Source organism: Ictidomys tridecemlineatus, chromosome 2 (genome assembly GCF_052094955.1).
Source record: "Ictidomys tridecemlineatus isolate mIctTri1 chromosome 2, mIctTri1.hap1, whole genome shotgun sequence".
Classification (NCBI taxonomy): domain Eukaryota; kingdom Metazoa; phylum Chordata; class Mammalia; order Rodentia; family Sciuridae; genus Ictidomys; species Ictidomys tridecemlineatus.
The window spans coordinates 143,996,558-144,017,738 of record NC_135478.1 but is presented as its reverse complement, the minus strand read 5'-3'; the positions used below and the strand labels follow the sequence as shown (position 1 = coordinate 144,017,738).

At 40.4% G+C, this 21,181-nt stretch overlaps 1 protein-coding gene across 2 annotated transcripts in view; it reads left to right on the top strand.

Moving 5' to 3' along the window:
* Positions 1 to 7,144, top strand: part of Itprid1 (ITPR interacting domain containing 1) — a 122,266-nt gene extending 115,122 nt beyond the window's left edge. For both annotated transcript variants that reach the window (XM_078039885.1, XM_005319280.4), the window contains exons 12-14: positions 4,595 to 4,722; positions 6,159 to 6,270; positions 6,687 to 7,144. In XM_078039885.1, the coding sequence (XP_077896011.1) occupies positions 4,595 to 4,722; positions 6,159 to 6,270; positions 6,687 to 6,974 (528 nt within the window). In that variant the 3' untranslated portion in view covers positions 6,975 to 7,144. The remainder of the gene's footprint in view (positions 1 to 4,594; positions 4,723 to 6,158; positions 6,271 to 6,686) is intronic.
* Positions 7,145 to 21,181: the final 14,037 nt, after the last annotated feature.

Below are 21,181 nucleotides of genomic sequence, written 5' to 3'. Positions count from 1 at the left end.
GATGAGTATAGATACTCAGTTAGACTATCCTTCATTCAGTGATTTGACCACAATTGAACAAAGGGGAAAAAAAGGTAACCCAGTCTCCCATGGCACAAACAAAAGTGTCCAGCTGCAAGAGGTTATTTGACGTGGTTGAGTCAATGAATACATAAGCCCCAGAGTCTAGAGCAGCTTGACACAAGTTCTAGAAGGATACCTACTTCATCAGGCAAGCCCTGGCATCCAGGAGCACAGCAGATCAAGTAGCACAGCCTGGTCAGACCATTGCTACTGAAGGCTTGGAGCATATGAGGTATTGGAGGAGTCTTCAGAAATTTGTAGGAGCATGATTCTGAGGACTGAGAGAGAAAGTGGGCATCTGGCACTAGTGAGCATCTAAGCAGGTAGAAGGACTACAGCTTCTGGAAGGCAGAACACAGACACAGACAGACACAGCCCTAGAGAAACTTAGGCTCAGGAACCCAGAGCCAGGTACTAGGCAAGGATGCAGTTTAGACAGGAGACTAACGTAGGTCTAGGGGTGACCCTGAGTCTAGACCAGAGGTCTTCCCTTTCTTCCTACTTTAGGCCTTGGGCCTGCATAGTCCCATCTGGGTGGAACAACTTATCATCTAGAAATAGATGCTCCTACTGGGTTGACCCTATGACATATCAGCACTTCTGCTGAAAATAGGGAGGCTTTGTGGCCCATAATGCAAAGTGGACATCCTCAGATGGCTATGTAGGTTTTAAACAAGCAGGAGTTGGAATGAGTGTGCGTGCCACCAGCCCACGGTTTAAGATACCTTGTCCCATACTGCCTTAGCCTTCTCCCCTTCTAGAGCTTGCAATTATACAAAAAAGTACTTTTACCAAATTAATTTGGTATTATATACCTACTTAAATGAATACTATATAGAGTTTTACTAGATGTTAATGTTTATCTTTATTTAGATCCAAGGAACCAGAAACACACATTCAAAGGAAACAATCAAAACACATGCAATTATGCACATGTGTATTTGTGCTTGTAAGCAGACATACATACATGCCTACACACACACACACACAGAGACATACACACACACAGAGACATACACACACACACACACACACAGGAGAACAAGTGAAAATAAGGGATTGCATTCCTTGGTGAGCCCAGAGGTCACACAAAGAAACTTAAAGAACAAAGAGGAAAAAGGTGCGTAATGCAGCAACATCTGCCACCTTGAGAGTGAGCCTGGGTTTATAAGGCCTGAAAAATATTCCAGAGAAAAATGACTTTAAGTTAAATGCTATGTGTTGGCAAGGGTTAGGAAAGATATTTAGGAGAAAATTAACTAGAAAATGCGTCTTGGAGCAAATGAAGATTATAGGCAGGCATGGATATCTCCTTTTACATAACAAGAATTCCAAACAGAAGTTAAAACTAAGAGCAATTTTAGGTAAAACATATGACACAGAGAAACACCTCCAGCTTATCCAGTGGTTTCACTGTAGAGAAACACATGGCCATTTTTGTGGTCTTCTGGGATATCTAAAATAAAGGTTTGCTGATACGAATAAATTCTTAGAAGTGAATGCACAGTGGACATCCTCAGATGGCTATGTAGGTTTTAAACAAGCAGGAGTTGGAATGAGTGTGCGTGCCACCAGCTCACGGTTACAGGCCTGAGCCTGTTTTAATGGGTTTGGGTCAGTAGAACAGAACTTGTATTAGATTAGGGTTTAACCTTATGACCTTAAATTGGAAAGAAAAAAAAAAAAGCCAAGTGTGGTGGCTTAGGCCTGTAATCCCAGCAGCTCAGGAGGCTGAGGCAGGAGAATCATGAGTTCAAAGCCAGCCTCAACAATAGCAAGGCACTAAGCAACTCAGTGAGACCCTGTCTCTCAATAAAATAAAAAATAGGGCTGGGAATGTGGCTCAGTCATTGAGTGCTCCTGAGTTCAATCCTGGTACCAGACACCCCCCCAAAAGAGTACAAAATACATTCTTCCTTGCATAAAGTTTCCTTCCTTGCAAACTGTTTCCTTATCTGTTCTAGGGCTAAAATGTATTTTCTTTGTGTTTCCAAATGACCAGAAGATGGCAGCCTTTCAGAATCTTCCACATCACTGAGGGGAATGTGAACATTCCATTGGTTATTTCCAAATCCAACCCCACACCATCCAATTATGAAGGGTCACCCTGAAAGATCTAGATGGAGCCTAAAACCCAATGTTTATGATGTCCAGCCAACTTGAGTAACATCTTTTGAAGGGCCTAATCTGACTGTCCCAGGACTTTGAGGTGAATTTGAACCAGCTGGCCAGTCTTGGATATTGTATAGGAGTACACTTGAACCACTTAATCAACTCCTTCCTGAGGGACAGATAATTTCTCCACCTGTCTAGCTACTTCATAGGCCCTGTTGTGACCCAGTCAGGTACCGAGAAGAAAAGAGATGAATCTGGAGGCTTGCGTTTGAAATCTGGCTGCCATTTTTTTTATCACAAAGTTAATAACCATTCTTTTTCAGAACGTGTGTCTGTGAAGGAAGCCCTCATGGTCTCCAGGATATTTTCTGGCTTTAAAGGCCATAATAAGTTCATCTTCCAAGCACTCTTGCCAACATCAATAATGCTTCAGAGTTTCCTTATTGCTGGTTCACATACACTCGGACTGAGGCAGTTAAATGGTGCATTAAAAAATTATAAAATTTGGAGGATAAACTCAAAACTTAACTCTCAAAGCAAAAAGAAAGTATTATCATCATGACAGTTCTGAAAAGAACAATCATAGGACTGCCAGGATCTTGGCCATGTGGTTTTGGGGAGAAGGATAAGAAATATGGAACTTCCTAGAAACAGGACTGGAGGAATTAGCCTAGGTATAAGGTTTGTCTCTGTGGAGGGGTGAGAAGAAAATGTTAAAAGGGCTTGCTAGCCATGTCAGATTCCTCTAAAGAGTGTCTCAAAGGCCCACATCAGGCTCTCTGCTTCCATTCCATTGGCTGTCCTATCTGCAAGGGATGCTGGGAAATGTAGTTCTTCAGCTAGACACATTGCTGCCCCTAAGTAGAATTATGTTAATGAGAAGGGAAAAAGTGAGCAGGCAGCTAGGCACAGTGATGGGGTCTGGGGAACCTGGTAGAGATAACTTTAAGGTCCAATAAGCATTAACCTCATCCAGAGTTGGGTAGGTAATGATCCTAGGGTCCTGGGTCCTGGGTTTATTCAAAGCATGATCCAACCAGATTGCAAAATGAGGGAGACAGCTGGGTAAAAACTCAGCATATCATCAGAGTGTCCCACAAATGGACAGAGCTTGAGTGTGTCAAAGATACACAGCAGACGGAAGTCAGAGCAGTGAAAAGAGATTTTGTTCAACTGCTGGTGGTAGGGGAAAGAACTGAGCTCCATTCTGATTTGCACACAGATCATTTAGGCATTTTAAAGAAAGTAAGAGAAAGGGAAGAAGAGGAGCTTAATAGAGTCAGAGATGAGAAAACTTACAAAAGGTTGGTCAGTGTAAATGCTGTTCAGCCAGCTGACAGGTACTGAAACTAGGATTCTACCCTCCCACAGAGTCTGGGCAATAGTCCCTAGCCTTCCAGACGAGTATGTCTCAAAGGAATGGTTCTTGGGTCCTTGAGAAAGACAATTCTGAGTTGTAAGAGGTATACATTCACAATTTTAAGCCCCTTTTAGTAAATGATGTAAGAAAGGTAGGTCAGGGGTCTATGCCAGGTTTTGGCTAAAGCAAACTATAAAAAAGCCCTGAGCTTTTTTTAGGCAGGCATTTTAATTAGGGGCTGGAGCTAAGCATTCTAGGAACAGAGTCTTGTTATACTAGAAGCCATGCTAGAGTTTGATTAAGTATCTTAACACAGGTCAGAGTTGTTAGGTGGAGAGAATTCTGCAATTTCAGATGCTGCAGGAATATGTTTAAATTAGGAAACCAAGGCAAAGGCACAGTTCTAGAGAGAATGTAAAATTTGAAGGATGATTCACATTAGAAGTAATGGAAAGCAAGGTGGAGAATGTAGATGGAGCTCAATTCCAGATTCCAACTCCCAGAAAGGATGGGATGCCCAACCTTTGGCTGTCTTATTCTAGGTGGGCTTGTTAGCTGGGTGGAGCTGATGCTGCAGATCTCAACCTCCAGGAATGGTGGCTAAGCAGGGCTATGACTCATTAAAAATATATTCTAGGCAGATGTTCTTTAATCAAGCATACACCATCTAAGCAGATGTGTCCAGTGTTCTTGGTACTCAGCACCAAAGTTAAACAAAATTAAATGAGAGATTCAATTTTTCTAAGCACAAGCCCTCTGGCTGGCCTCCCCCACCCCCTTCTCTCCATGTCTTTGCAGCCCCACATCACCCAGTCTCTTTGAGAGGTAATGATAGCCACTCAAGGGCTGCCCAAGAACCTCTGCCTTCCTGTTTCAGCTAACTATGGGCCCTAGTTACTTCCTGAGGCCCAAGGCTGGGTCTCCCTATTCTCTTCCTCCTATATTAACAGGAGAACTTTGATCCCCAGTGGGACGGAGACCCATTCCCTTCTCTGGGTGAGCTTTTCCAGTGCATCAGAAAGAACACCTTTCTCAGCTCTTTCTAATCGTTCTCAGTGCACAGTCCTCGAGATGGAAGCCATGAAGACTGTATGCCAGAGTTTCCGGGAGCATTTAGAGGAAATTGAGCAGCACCTCACAGGACAGCAGGCACTTTTTTCCAGGGACATGTCGGAGGAGGAAAGGTAATTATCTGAGGGAGTCATAAAAGTAAGTACCAGACCACACACCTGGAGCAAGGGAAGGTAATCAGGGCAGGACAGGACTGGTGAGCACCCTGGAGCAGGGCTAATGAGAAACGGGCCAGGTTTTCCTTTACTTTCATGGTCTTGTTTTTGCTTTCTCAGTGGGAGCCTGTGAGAGTCATTTGCTGGATGGGAACATTTACTCTTAAAGGCCAGGGCTATATGAGAAGGTCAGAAGAAAGGCAGTGGGCTGGGAGGAGGGGGATTATCCGCAGGAAATCTTCAGGGGATGTGAATAGGTTTCATGCAAATGCATATGTGTCCAGATTATTAGAGTTTTGAAAATCTGCATTATTTTCACATGGATTAAAAATATGTCCCAAATCTCTCAAAAACAGAAAGATCAGTAGAGGCCAGTCAGAGGCTCTAAGGGGCCGGTGGAGAGGGAGGAAAAGTGAAGTACTGGGGACTGAAATGGAACAAATTATTTTATATCAAAATGATTTTATATCGGGCTGGGGTTGTGGCTCAGTGGTAACGCGCTTGCCTAGCATGTGTGAGGTACTGGGTTTGACTCTCAGCACCACATATAAATACATAAAATAAAGGTCCATCAACAACTTAAAAAATATTTTAAAAAAAGAATTTAAAAAATGATTTTATATCAAAATGAACCTTACCATGATATATGACTATAATGTACTAATAAAACATTTTCTTAAAAATATGTCCCCAAAGCAGAGGCATTGTTCATTGCCTGAACAATAGGATAGGGGTAGGATTTAACTGTACAGGGCCATGAGGGTTCTTTTTGGGGAGGTGGTACAGGAACTGGATGATGGTAATAGTTGCTCACCTTGTTAAATTTATTACAAATCAGGTAAACTTTAAAACAGTAAACTTTATGATAGGTAAATTATACTATCATGGAGTTGTTTTAAAGAAAAAAAAGGATGGGAATACAACTTAGTGGAAGAGCACGTGCCTAGCATGCATAAGGCCCTGGGTTCAATCCTCAGCACCCCTACCCGCCTAACACCCCAGAAAAAAGCAACCTTCCTGAAGAATATATCTGTTTCTGTAACTGAATCAAATAGAGAAGGCGACATTCTCTTTTCAGAAATTTCAAAGACAGGCCAGGCATGGCAGCACATGCCTATAATCTGTAATCTCCGCTCAGGAGGCTGAGATAGGAGGATCCCAAGTTCAAAGCAAAAGCTAAGTGCTAAGCAACTCAATGAGACCTTGTCTCTAAATAAAAAAACAAAATAGGGCTGGGGGTATGGCTCAGTGGTCAGATGCCCTTGAGTTCAATCCCCTATACCCTGCCAAAAAAAGAAATTTCCAAGACAGGACCAACATTTTGAGAGGGACAATGTAAGACTGCCCTTAGAGGTGATCATTAAATTTGGTTATTTTTTGTTATCTATCTGCAGGGAAGAGGCTGAACAACTTCAAACTTTGCGTGAGGCCCTGAGGCAGCAAGTGGAAGAGCTGGAGTTTCAGTTAGGAGACTGGGCTCAGCAAATCAGAGAAGGACTTCTATTGGTATGGAGCAATGGGGGCAGAGTGTGACTGTGTCCAACCTGCCAGAGGAGGAGGGCATTCATTGAGAACCCGATTTTGCCATCATTTCAGATTCCAGGATCATGTGCCCACACCTCATTTCGGGAACAAAGTACCTTGGGAACTCAGTTCCCCTAACTGCCATCTTCAGCATCCCCACTGCCCCATAAATAAGAGGAAAGTGCTATCACCCATTTTCCAATTAAGAACAAGAATCACGGACATGGTGCAACTTACTCTTGAGCCAACCGAAACTAAGTACTACCATAATGTGCTGCTGGCTCAAAGAGCCCATTCTAGAGAATTTATACCTCAAAAATGCCTCTCTCCCAAGTGAGTGAGCTATTTGGTACAAATACTATACACTGTCCACTCTTTTTATTCTTGTTTCCCTTTAGCAGCTGGAGTTTCTCACGGCAGAGCCTCCTGAACACTACACACACCTGCAGCAGCATAACTGGACAGAAGACAACAGCAGCCAGACTTCAAGTGCTAACACCCACACAGCCATGGACGATGGCCAGCAGCCTCCCTGCTCAGGTGTGGTCCAGTTGGCTGCCCTTGATTTATCAGCCAAGGAGACCAGAACCGAGATGTCTCCCCCATCACCAGCTCCAGAGGAATCTGGTCCAGCCCCTCCATCAAGTTGTTCTGAGGGAGAAAAAGATACAAATACCTTCCTCTAGTTCCAAGTGGATTTGGTGTACAATGTAAGAGCTCACAACAGCTGTAGCAAGGAGATCTAAATTTCCCCTCCAGAATGGTCTCCCAACCCTTCATCACCTATATCTTTTTGTTTGTTTGTTTGTTTTCATATTCTGCTCTATGATTAAACTCAAAGCAATTTGGAATACTACGTACTCATTGATTATGGAGTAATCAATCACCTACTGTGTACCTGACCCAGGCTATACAGTGGTAACCAAGTGGTGTACAGTCTTTGCTCTGCTAGACCTTACTGCCTGATGGGGGAGAGAGAATATAAACACACACATGCATTCGTCATTAAAAGCTGGGTAAGTGCTTTGAAGAAAATTACCAGATTTTAAGAAAGAGGACACATTGGAGAGTCTGATTCATATTAGGTGTTCAAAGGCCTGGTTGGGGAAGTGACAAAGGTGAGGGAAAGAGAATCCAGAAGGCAGAAGTACCAGGGCATCCAAAGGGCCTGAGTCAGTCAGCCAGTGGAGTGCAGATGAAGCACGTACAGTGTGCCAGGGACCCTTTGTGCAAGAGGCAGCCAGGAGAAAGACAGAATGACTACATTGCATGAGTCAGGTGAAGATTGCAAACAACAACCACGGACAACTCAGTGACCTAATTTCAGTACTGACAAATATGGTGGAGAAGCCTGTGTGTAATGTGGCAGAGGGTGACGTGGAGTGAGAAGTGTTTGACATTAACTTGTTCCAGAGACACTGACTCACTATGGAATGGGGAACACATGGAGAATGGAATGGGCAAGGAACATGTCATGGAAAAATAATGCCCTGGGGGAAGTTTATAATTTGTAGAAGAGAATGGACAGGCAGAGGTCACCCACTAGCAAAGGAAATAGGACACTGTTTTGAAACTGGCCATTGCCAGAACCAGCCTCACCACCTGCTTCCACTCCTCATCCTCCTTGCATTTTGGAAACTCTTTGACTTTTTATTCCCAACTTCCCTGGGGAGTACCCCTTGATTCCTCCACTGACTATACTTCCTCAGAATGTGGAAGCTCCCATCCTCTCCTTAATTCTCCTTTTCCCTTCATACTGATCCCCTCCATATACACGTCCCCTCTGCACTCCTCCATGCCCCCAGTTCCCACCTGTCTCCAGAATCCCAGTCCAGCATCTTCTATTTCCCTGCCACACAGACTCTAAGCCACCATTTTGCCTTATCTTCTCATGTCTTTGTCCCTGTTACCTCAGAATCTGTCACCATGTCATTGCTGAGTTTCCCACCACAATGTGGTCTCCAGAAGTCCCTTCAGAACCTGGTGACAGCACAAGGCAGTGGCCTTCTATGTAACCCTAGCTTCTTTCTCCCTGAGCCACACTGGCCTCTGCCTGGTTGGCCCCCTCAGGCACCACTTGGGCCATATTTCCTTGATTTAGGTGAGTACCAGGAAGTACTTTTAGGATATCCCAGAGAAGTGAAGAGAAATCACTAGATCATATCACCCCCACCCACGCCGTCTTCCACCAAAATGTGTCTTTGCCCCAGAAGCAGCAAGCCTCTGCTCTTGTCTCCCATTGCATCACCTTCCTGTGCCATGTCCCTCTTTTGGTTCCTGCATTCTGGCTCTATCTCTAGGCATAATTGCATTTGTACCTACCAAATGGCTTTTCTTTCTGAACTTCTTAAAATCTTCACCTGGATCAGGCTTTAGGCCTCCATTTTCCAGGACACTTTGAGTTTGCCTGCTTCTTTCCCATAACACCTGCTGAAGAGAAATACCTGGCTCTGGGCCCTCCCTAACCTGACCACCATAGCTTTACAGTCTCAGATCCTACTGGGCCTTCATATGAATCTTAAATGCTATTCCACTAAACCACCCCATACATGCCTGCTCCCTTGATAATGTAAACAAACTACAGTCTGATCTCCATATCTGCAGGCTCTGCATCCATGGATTCAACCAACCAGGGCTCAACAATATTCAGAAAAAAAAATGCATCTGTCTCAACATGTAGAGACTTTTTCTCATCAATATTCTCTAAATAGCATAACAACTGTTTACCTAGCATTTACATTATACTAGGTATCATAAGTAATCTAGAGATGATTTTAAGTATGTGGAAGGATATGTAGGTTCTGTGAAAATACTATACCAATTTATATAAGGGATTTGAGCCTCTATGGATTTTGGTATCCTTGAGGAACCCAGAAACAATCCATTGCAGATAAAGGGAAGACTGAATCTCTCCAGTAAGTCTTGGGCTAGACCTCACCCATACATAGCACAGGATTTCTTTGATGATCTCTGGTTGAAGGGATCCCTATGTTTTGGAACTCCTTTATCACTTTGCACCTTTATTAAGACCCTTAAAACCTATTACCTTGAGTTATCATTATCTGCATAGGATGCATCCTCCCCACTAAACCAAAAGCTACTTAAGGGCTGTATAGCACCCTTTACCCTTGTGTTTAAGAGAAACTATCAGGATGAAAGTTCAGGCTTCTTTTTACCACATAGGACTTTGGCCACTTGCTCTCTTTTCCCTCACTTCTTCCTCTGTGAAATAAGAATAAGAAAAACGACGCCAGGTGGTTGGACAGAATAAATGCAGTAAACCAGGTTTAGCAGCAATTCATCCAGTACCAGTCACATAGTAAATGCTCAGTGTATGATGGCTGTTATGTTGAGTGCACGAGAACTCAACAAATGCCAGCTTCCTTCTGTCGAAAAGCACTCTGCGAGCAAAGTACCTTATACGCAAAGAATATTAACAAACGCCTGATGAATGAGGGAGATGGAAATAAATTAACAGTCTCAGGAGGGAGTGAGGAAAATGATCTGACTACAGAAGAAGCACTATTTTAGGCTATAGTAGAAGCTAAGTTTGGGTTTTAAAAATGGATTTGTTTGTGGTTATTCCTGACAATCAGGCAGATGACTTCAGACATGATGGAGGAGTAAAAGAGACCCATTGTTTCCAAGTGACAGTTAGCATATGGAATCCCCAAAGACCTCTAAATATTTCATGGTGTTTCCTAGTTTATTCTTCTAACTCTCCAACAAAGATCACAAAGAGAAACTGAGATGTAGAAAGGCCAGAGCCTTTGCCATCTTCCATGCACCATGAACTGGTTAGCAGTGCTGCTTCCCAATCCCACCTCTCATTCTCAGGCCTTTGGATGTAGACTGCATGACACCACTGGCTTTCCTGGTTCACATAATAAATCTCCTCTTACCTTTGCCTGGCTCTGTTTCTTTGGAGAAAACTAAGAGTACACTAAGAAAGAGTTCAGAGATGGAGTGACAGAGACCTACAAAAGGTAAACAGAGTCCTAAAACATATTAATAAGAAGCAATTGAGCTCTGATGTTAAATTCAGGATTTCAGGCTTAACCTATTGTGGCTCAGAGTCCCATGTAGAAGACCCTCTCTATGGAATGCTGGGACACAATGAGTTAAATTCAACTCCACTACTCACTATGTATTCTGGATAAACTATTTAACCTCCCTAAGCCCCGGGGGCATCATGTGTAAATTAACAGAAGCAATGCACACTAGCCCTTTAGACAAAGCCTGGAATGTGATTAGGGTCAGTAAACCTTACTGTTAATGATTAGGAAGATAATGATAGTAAGGAGAGTGCATGCCATTTATTGAATATCTGCCTATAGGCCAGGTATTGAGCTAAGCACTTCATGTGCCTTAGCACTTATCTTCACAATAATCCTGAGAGGTAGGAATTCATCTACACATACACAGAGAGAGAGAGAGAGAGAGAGAGAGAGAGAGAGAGAGAGAGACTATATTGTCTAAGGTCCAGCAACTAGTAAGGGGTTGAGTTCACACTCTGGTTTGCTAAACCAATAGCGTATCATGATGGTTCTGCCAGGCCTAAGGGCTTATGTAAAGCTCACCGATGGGCCCAACTTAAACACAGTGTCCCTGCTTGTGTCTGCACTACCTAGTGGGCTGAAGCAGGTATTTAAAAAAAAATACTTATGGCTTAGAAAAGTTTGAAAAATATTGCATGAAATCTAATCACATATAACCTCTCTTTCATTCAAAGAGGTTCAGAGCTGCTTTTATTCCAGGAGACGTCTTCTATCACAACAATCTTTTTGAACCTCTCATCCTGCCCAATTCAGCTTGCTATTATCTGCTCCTCTCTCACAAAAAAGTGGCCAGAGTCTCTTTTCTGTTCTGCTTGGGATATCTTACTATTCTCTTACCAAGTCCCAAAGTCCTGGACTCTCTTTTTCTCTTTGATGTTAATCATGTTCAAATTGATTCTACAAGAAAAACCCAGACCACATATATGAAAATAAAGAAGAAGATTTCAATAAATACTAGCAGAAAGTGAATAACAGAAACTCTTTTACTGAGATTGGCATGATTTCCTTTCAATTAAAAAGAAATAAAAAGTAAAATGACACTATCTAATGGTTTTCAGTTTAGAACTGGCCAGGGAACAATTTGGCTTCTTCTACCTCAAAGTTTCAGGGTCTTTCCCTGGTTTAATTTATTCCATCTGGGTTCCACATTTCAGTGTTCAAGTCCTATAGCTGTGAATAGAGAGGTTGATCTGAGAAACAGCCCTTGGAATGCAAGTCACACATTTTCCTTGGTCTCGTTATGCATGAGTAAAGACCCAAGTTGCATGTTGGAGACACAAAGACGAAACCCTGAAGGCTCTTCTGAACCAAAGCGTATGTGTAGACCTTGTAGATTTCAATAAAAAAATCCATTTTTTAGCCCATAGAAAAACATTCCTCAGAAAAGTGGCCCATTAGATTTGGCTGATTTTACAGATATTTTCTTACATGTAAACTTTTGTCCAAAGAGATGGAGCCTTTTTATTTCCTTAAAAGGAAATATTTTTTTCTCAAGTGGAAAAATAAAATCAAAAGACTTTTGACTGGCATGAGAATCTGGCCTGCTATAATTGTTGCTTCTTTATTGAGGAAGTAGTTAGTGTCTTTGGTATAACATAAGTCAATAAAATAGGCCATTTGTGAAGAAGTTAAAGGAGACAAGCTATTTCCCTTGGAAAAAACAAACTTTCAGAGTGTTTTCAAGTGGGTTGCATGCCTAATTTGAACAACAAACAGCAGCTACAATTGCAGGGATTATAGATTATTTAAAATAATGTCAAATTGCCTTTCTTACAAATTGGAGAATATAAACACAAGCTAAAACAAGGCATTCTTCTCTGACCCAAGCTCAGCCTCTCTAATAATCTAATTTTCAAACATTATCAGGCCAGAAGATTTGGTATGGGATGTTCTTCTCTGAATTTGTTCTTGGCTAAGAAAGAAATCTCCACATCAAGAATGATTTCAAATCATAAGAACCACATAAGAACCAAGTCATAGGACTTTGGCCACTTGCTATCTTTTCCCTCACTTCTTCCTCTGTGAAATAAGAATAAAAAAAATTATGTCGGGTGGTTGGACAGAATAAATGTAGTAAACCAGGTTCAGCAGCGATTCATCCAATACCAGTCACATAGTAAATGCTCAGTGTATGATGGCTGTTTTGATGAGTGCGAGAGAACTCAACAAATGCCAGCTTCCTTCTGCCGAAAAGCACTCTGCGAGCAAAGTCCCTTACACGCAAAGAATATTAACAAACGCCTGATGGAGTACTTTGAGAACTCGAATTCCATCCAACACTAGTAAGGCCCTCAAACACTCAGTGTCTTATTCATTCCCCAGGAAAACGGAAGTGAAAGAAAGCACCAGCATTTAATGCAGTTCTTAAATGTACCAACAGTTTCTTCTCATTATATTTAACAATTGCTTATTTGCTAGTTATAACGTATCAGAGTCACAGGACATCTATATATTTTTCTTTGTTAAAACTTAAAATATTGGGGATATTTTGTAGTTTGCAAGACTAAAGAAATATAAATATAAATATCTGGCATTTTCTCTTCCCAAATGTGTGTGTGTGTGTGTGTGTGTGTGTGTGTGTGTGTGTGTGTGTTAGTTCACTATAGTTGTATGTAATATTATGTATAAAATTGGGGTTCATTTTGACATAATCATTCAAGCATAGAATATAATTTGTTCCAGTTCAGTCCCTAGTACTTCCCCTTTCTCTCCTCCCTTCTTCTGTTCCCCTCCCTCTACTCTACTAGTTTTTCTTCTATTTGTTTATAGTTTTTCTTTTAAAAAAATTGGTGCTTGATAGATATAAAGATTCACTGTATTATATTCATACATACATATGTACATAAGATAGTCTTGCTCAATTTCATTCCATCATTTCTCCCTTCTCCCTATACCTCCTCCCTCCCCCAATCCCTTTCCCTACTCCATTGACCTCACTTCTACTTTCATAGGATTTCTGCCCCCTCCTCTCCCAGCCCCCTGCATTTCCCCCCTTATTTTGATGTAGCTTCTGCACAAGAGAGAAAACATTCATTCTTTGACTTTCTGAATCTGGTTTATTTCACTTTACATGATGGTCTCCAGTTCCATCCATTTACTAGCAAATGCCATAACTCCATTCTTCTTTATGGCTGAGGAACACTGCATTGTGAATATATACCACATCTTCATTATTCATTTATATGTTGACAGATGACAGATATGTATTTTAAAGTGATTTATTCTTACTTTGGATCATCTGTATTCTTCTATGGACACTTGTTATTTGTCAAATGTACTGCTTTATTTTTAAGTCCCATGAATAAAAGTATTCCCTTCTATTTTTTATTACCTAGTGGCATAGTTTCCTTAAACTATTGAAAGCTGTTGAACCATGTGAAATGTATACTACTTTGATCAGTAGCCTAAAAAAAACTGATGTATGTTGGGGGGAGGTTTTCTGCCCTGAGCAGCAACATCACTCATTCTTGCTCAGTGGTCTTGCCCACTTTGTCTGTTCCACATAGCCCCAAGCTCCACCTACCCCTCTGCTTCCTCTGCCCCAGTGGAGGCTCCAAAGCTCAGTAGGGCAAGCCAGAGACAGTTATATGATCATTCGTGTTTAGAAAACAATTCCTTATTCTCTAATCCAAACAAATGTATATCTTCTGTTATTTTGATGAGAATGACTGTGTTCCATTTCAAGAGTATTCACACTTACATCAGGGCTCATCAGTACAAACTGTGCTTTAAAGTCTTTGATAATTTCCACATCTGGGTTACCTTGCAGTTTGTATCTAGTGATTATATTTTCCCTTGAAGTGTATTAAACTTTTCCTGGTTCTTCATATGTCAAGTAATTCTAGATTGTATTCTGGACATTTTGACATTATTCTATGAGACTTTTAAGTTCTGTTAAAAAGTTCCTGAAGATTGTTGTTTGCTTGCTTTCTCTAAAAGGTAATCAATGCACTTAGCTTTGAATTCTAGTCCTGATCCAGCTGTGTAATGGTTCCAGAGTCAATTTTGGCTTTCTCAGCCTTGTCTGACCTATCTATCCAGCTCTGTTCATGTACCACCCACAGGTCAGTCTGCGACCTGGGTGGTGGTCTACACTGTAGTTCAATTTTCAAAGCCTTTGTTAGATTGCTTCTGATCAAGGTTCAGAAATGAGTCTAAGACTTTATGAATGAATTTAAAGTTCCCCTTCCTCCAACTACCTCTTAATCTCTGAATAATCCCTGTCCATAATCTCACTCCTATGGGTCTCTTTTCCAGGCTTTGGGTAGAAAACTATGGTTTTGGCATCCTGTACTATTATGGATCTCCTGCAACTGGGTCCACCTCAAAGCAAAGAGAAAACAGCGTCAAGAGCTAGAGCTGTTACCCCTGATTCCATCTCCATTGCTATGGTAATTGCCACTGCATGAGAGAAAATGCCACTTCATTGCTGGGATGTGCCTGAGGAGGATTGGGAGGAATAAAAGGTCTCTGTTTCCCAGGAGCTCCTTTCGAAGATCTGCGGCCCAAGACAGAATGTTTTATTTGCACCTGTTTATGTTTGTACCTGTTGCATAATTTCAAATTACAGGCTGCTCTAGAAATATGGTGGGGGTTATTTCCTTAAGGGTTATTCTTTTTATTTTTGCTCCCCAGTTGTCCTGTTATTAATTACTTTCAAATTCCTCAAATAGTTGTTTCATATATTCTATTCAGGAACGTCAAGTGGTAATCAATGCAAAAGAAAGAGTAGCATTAACTTTCTCCTAACCAGAATTACAATATATAAATGTAATTTTTTAATCCGGAGTTGCTTACCACTGAGCCATATCTCCAGCCCCTATTTTATTTTATTATTTATTTTGATACAGAGTCTCACTAACTTGCTGAGGCTGGATTTGAACTTGTGATCCTACTGTCTCAGCCTACTGAGTTGCTAAGATTACAGGTGTGCACCACCCCACCCAGATCAACAGAAATGTTTTTAATATTCTATTATTATGAGAAAAATGCTAACACTTATTTATCATGTGCTAAATACTGTGATAAACCTTTTATATGTGTGATTTATATATTAAGAAAATAAACATTTTAAGTAATTACCATTATCCCAACTTAAAAGATGAGAAAACAAGGGCTTACTGAGGTTAAGTGAATTGCTCCGTGTCACACAACTGGAAAACTGGACATAATCCCAGTTCTATCCTGAGCTAAATGCTGAATCACCCTGCACTGTAGCCATTGCCAAGTCTATTATGCAATCTGGGTTGGGTCAGAGATGCTAACATTTTGATTATCTGAACGAATCAGGCAGTACAGAGTCTTCTCTGAAACTTGTGTTTTTCTAGCTTTCAGCATTGATTAGGTCAAGTTGAAAGACGTACTTATGCACAAGGCCGGTGGAGATTTAATATTGCTTTGTGTTGGTTATTGGGCAGGTGTTTGTTTAAAGGAAGTGGAAACAGGTGTGTGGGCCTTGATTCAATTACGTGATGGAGGGGGACACATTGATCCATGGCCATTTTCAAGGAGAGCTGCTGATTGTGCTAATTAATCATTTGTCTGTCAGAACAAAATAGAACATAATGGAAAATGATGTTCCAGTGCCATAGGTATGGAACACAGACTCATGGGCCTGGCTCTCCTAGCAAGCAGATGCAGCTGTTTGTCATGACAGTCGTTACGATGCAGTCTCTGACTCCTCCCGCATCATCACGTCTGCGATGGTTTGAAGGAAGGGCGTTTTATAAACTCTTGCCAACAGCATGGGACCTCATCCAACAGGAATTGCCTCTCAAAGAAACCTTTCCCTTCAAAGAGATTAATTAAGTCTTTTTAGATCACGAGGGCATCCCCAAGATAGGGCTGGAAGGGACATTTTCTATTCTGTGTCTTGGAACACTCAATCTAGTTCACCTGACCAGACATTTGTGCTCATAATGGGATATCATAATAATACTTAATTCATTCTTTCAATTATCCACTTGCCAATCAATAGCCATACTAGTCTTTTAAAACCATTAATCAGGCACATTGATCTGCTTGAGTATCTTCGATGACTTTTCAGCACACTTATGATTAAATCCCAACTCCTTACCATGATTGACAAAGCTGCACATGATCCCACCCTGCTGCATATCTCTCTGATCTGGTTTCTATTCTCTCTCTCTCTCTCTCTCTCTCTCTCTCTCTCTCTCTCTCTCTCTCTCTCTCTCTCTCTCTCCTTCATGGATCTTCTTGCTATTTCTTGAGCACATTAAAGTCATTCTGGTCTCGGGGGGCTTTTCCTCACTGCTTCCTCTTTGTATGGCTTTCTGCATTTCTCAGGTATTCATAGGGCTGGCACTTTCTCAAGCCTCTGATTAAATGTCACCTCTTCGGGGAGATCTCTTTGACAACTGTGTCAGTTGTCCATGAGTATAACAAATACCTGAGATAATAAATGTAAAAGGAGAAAAGATTTCTTTTGGAGGTTTCATTCCATAATCCATTGCTTTGGGGCCGGTGGCAAAGCAGCACATCATGGCAGAAATGTGGTAGAGCCTAACTGCTCACCTCATGATTGGCAGGAAAAAGAAAGAGGAAGGGCTGGGATCCCACAATCACCTTCAGAGGCACATTTTCAATAACCAGAAGACCTCCTTCTAGACTCTACCTCTTTAAAGTTTCTGTTACCTCTTGATGATGCTAAGCTAGGGACCAAGACTTTAATATATGAGCCTTTGGGGCCCAAACTATACCAAAAAACCTTCTTATCCAAAACAGGACTTATTTCTACACACAACTCTATTCTCCATCCACTTACCCTACTTTATTTCTTTTTATAGCCTATATTATCTCGATAATTGTTTGTTTGTTTTCTTGACTGTCTCCCCTCCTAGATTCTAAGGTTCATGCATAAGAGACTTGCCACTCTTTCACGTATTAACCCCAGGCCTAAAACATTACCTGACTCATAGTGAGTTTAGAAAATGATTTGATGAATGACTGGACAAGAGAATTAATTACTGTATTTCACTATGTTGTCACCACATTAACACATATTCACGAATGTTCTGACATCCTAAGCTTGGGCCATAGTAATCAATTTTTTCAAGCAATACCAGCACAATTTAAAAAAAAATCTTCACATAATGGTCACATCCCATTTTTTTTTTGGCAAAACATTTAGCATAAAATCTGCAATAATTATGCAGTAAAATAAATATATAAATATTAATGAACATTGAATAAACACAAACAAGACAGAGGAATTTTTAGTTAGGGGATGAAAACACACATAGCTAATAATCAGTTCATTCTACTTTTTTGTTCATCCCTCCCTGCCAATTTCCTATCGGTAAGAGGGCTCTCAAACCTGAGATCACAATTTTCACAAGTTCATGTGAAATGAGGAAAAACTAATATTAGAACTACAGGGCCAGTCTTTAATGAAGTCAATGAATCTCAAGTAATACTGCTGTCCCCCTTGTGCCTCAGCCGCTTCTCTCTCTAAATGAAAGGAGTTGTCTCCAGTTGGTTTCAGCATCATATAGCTGACTCTCATCGTATAGTCTGCCTCCAGGGTTTCCCCTGCACTCTCTTCTGCTGTTTACCTCACCAGCACAAGAAACTGTTTATCTGCAGAACCCGGACCCCCTTGTTGTAAATCAGCCTCCTTTCAAGAGCCTGCCCTGAAGCAGGATTCAGTATGAACAGGTTTCCTTTCCCTTTGAGACTCCATGCCTGTATGGGTTTTGCAAATTTTAGTCAAGTATCTAGGTTACTGATTCTCAAATGTGATTGTCTATTAATAAAAACTGAGAGATTGCAAAAGATATCATTGCCTAGAAAATACACCCAGAAATGTTTATAGAATTAGTCCAGGGTGAGACCTGGGCCTTGGCATTTTACAAAAATGCTCAGAGTAATTTTAATATGTACATGGGGTTGAGGACCATACATTTGAATAAGAAAGACAATGAAATGACTCTGACATAATTTTTCTAGGTACATATGTGAAAATACCTACATGAATCCCACGATTGTGTACATGCACAAGAACAAGGTGTTAATTAGAACAAGATATATTCCATATTTGTATAAGTTTATAAAAATGGATTCTACTGTCATGTATAACTAAAAAGAACCAATAATAAAAAAAGAAAGAACCATTAGTTTACATAACCTAGAGAGGATTATAAGGACATAATTTAAATACACATGCTAAATTTGACTTCTGTTCCAAAGGAGAAGCGACTCACAAGGTAAGCACTTCTTAGTTGGGCCCTTCATTTATCCTTTAGGTCCTATTCTTGGTTACCTGTTCTCAGGTTTTGGGTTTTTTCTTCAAAAAGTACCTCATTCAAATATTCTCCATAAAAATATCCACTGTTTTTTTTTTGTTTTGTTTTGTTTTGTTTTTAAAGCAACCACATCTCCTACCTACAAGTGTTGTTATTGCCCCACGATCATCCCTCCTCTCCAAATCTGCATTGTTAGGTCTTGATCTTCACTTTGGGATTCCTCAAAATTCCTTCAGACCTTTTCTCTAGTCTTGTGGACGGAGTGGAGAGCAGAGAACATGAAGGCACTTACTCCCTGGATTGAGACTCATTTTCCCTTGAAGTGTCTGATTCAAAAACACCTTGCTACATCATACATCACTTTCAGAGAGATCTCCTTCTCTTAGGATATAAAAAGTTAAAATGAGTGTTACTCTTAACAATGAATACAAGTCAGGTAAAGGTCAAACCTATCAAAAATCTGAGATCAAGTAAATGGAAGTACTTTTCAAGTACATGGAAATCAACCTCCTACCTCTTCCCAGGAGAGATAGCCTTGTTGCATTGGTGACAGAGCATGGGAGGAATATTGATTGGTGTGTGTATTTTTTTGTGTGTAGATGAAAGCTATTAAATTTTGCACATTCACTTTATAACCCAGATACCATATTTTTAAAAACAGATATTCTCAGAGAAAAATTATCCATTGATATCCCTCATGAATGTCAGTACAGATATTCTTAACAATATATTAGTAAATTATATTTTCATTGGATAAAAAGTATAGCAAATTGTGATAAACTGAGGCTATTCCTAGTAATGACAGGTTGGTCATTTATAAAATGAAAAATTACATGAAAAATACATATAATCACCTCAACAGATTCAGAAGTCAGATTAATTAAAAGTTCAAGTCTTTCATAATAAAATCTCTATGGAACTAGGAGTTAAAGGGAAGGTCCACAAAAATGATCAAGGACATCTGAAATAATCTATAGGTTACCTCATATTAATGGTAAAAGATTTGACTGTTGATCCTTAAAAGCAAGAACAAGGCAGGAATGTCCACTGCTATTCAATATTTTACTGGACATTCTACATGGTGCAAAAGCAAGAAAAGTGGAAAAATGGCAGAGAGATTGTGAGGAGATAAAATTCTTTCAGTTTTCAGATGATATTATTGTCTGCACAGTAAATCCTAAGAATCTATTAATCTACGAAAACAATGAGTTTAGCAATATCCTGGGATACTACATCAATGTGTCAACCTTGTATTTCTTCATACTAACAGTAAATAACCAGAAAAAATTAAAGTGTAATGTAAATTGTAGCAAAGAAAAAAATTTTTCACATAAATCTAAGAAAATATATGAAATTTTTCTTAGTGAAAACTACAAGATATTGATGGCCCTCACCCAAAAGCCTTTGCTAACTTCCTGTCTTTTATCCCTACTGGAGGAGGGCCATTTCTTTTCTGTTTTTCCAATGCGTGGCATCTACTTCAACCCTATGCCTCATGCCTAGAGTCTACAACCCACTGCTGCACCACTGCCACGCCAACTTTTGCTGTACCCTCTACATGTGTCCTCTGCTGCGTGGGTACTTCTATACTTGGCCATGCAGCAGTTCCTACAGACCATCCTGTTAGAACTAGTCTGGCCTCTCCTGCTGCAAAGCAAGACTCCTCCGACATTTCGGTCATTTTTGTTTTGGCCATTGGTTCAGATAGGAACAACTTCTCATGGGAAGGCCTCCAGGAAACCAAATTAAGGTGAACACTGGTTACAAGAGTAAGTTCAGATAACAGGAGACGGGGACACAAGCTGTGGTCACACTGGAAGCAGATGGTGACTAATGTCTGGTCGGCCCATTAACCATAACTCCCTGAATTCCTCTTTCTTGTAGTCACAAGACTAGGATTGGTCCATGAATCTAGAGTTATAGTAGATCCTTAGGAAGGAGCCATTACCTCTAGTTTGGGAAATTAAGAAGACACAAGTTCGAAACTATATCAAAAGCAGAGTCTCTGTTCCATGCAGCTGTGCATTTCAAGGAATTTATTCAATTTTTGGTTTAGTAATTATATATTGCTTTACTAATTTGGATGACTAGTTTATTCAATAAATAGCTATTGAGTATATATTTTATGTCAGGCTCTGTTATTATAGGGTCTCAAAAACAAAAAAATATATAGACAAATTCTTACTTTCATGTAGTTTCCATTCTGCTTGTTGGGGAAATGATGTGAATAGACAACAGATAATAAACAAATATGCAAAATGAAATTTCAAATAATAATATTTTATATAATCAATAAATTAGATAATATGATAGTGACTGTGGGTGTTACATTACACTGGGTCATGAAAATGGGCCAGCTTTATCACTGGGTTGCAGACCAAAATAATGAAATAAAGCCAACCACATACATTGGTAAAGACATGGAGAAATTGGGATCCTCTTACACTGCTGGTGGGAATAGAAAATGGTTGTAGCTACTCTAGGAAACAATTTGTCAGCTGTTCAAAATGCTAAGCTACCACTTGACCTAGAAATTCTATTCCTATCTACCCAAGAAAATGAAAATGTATG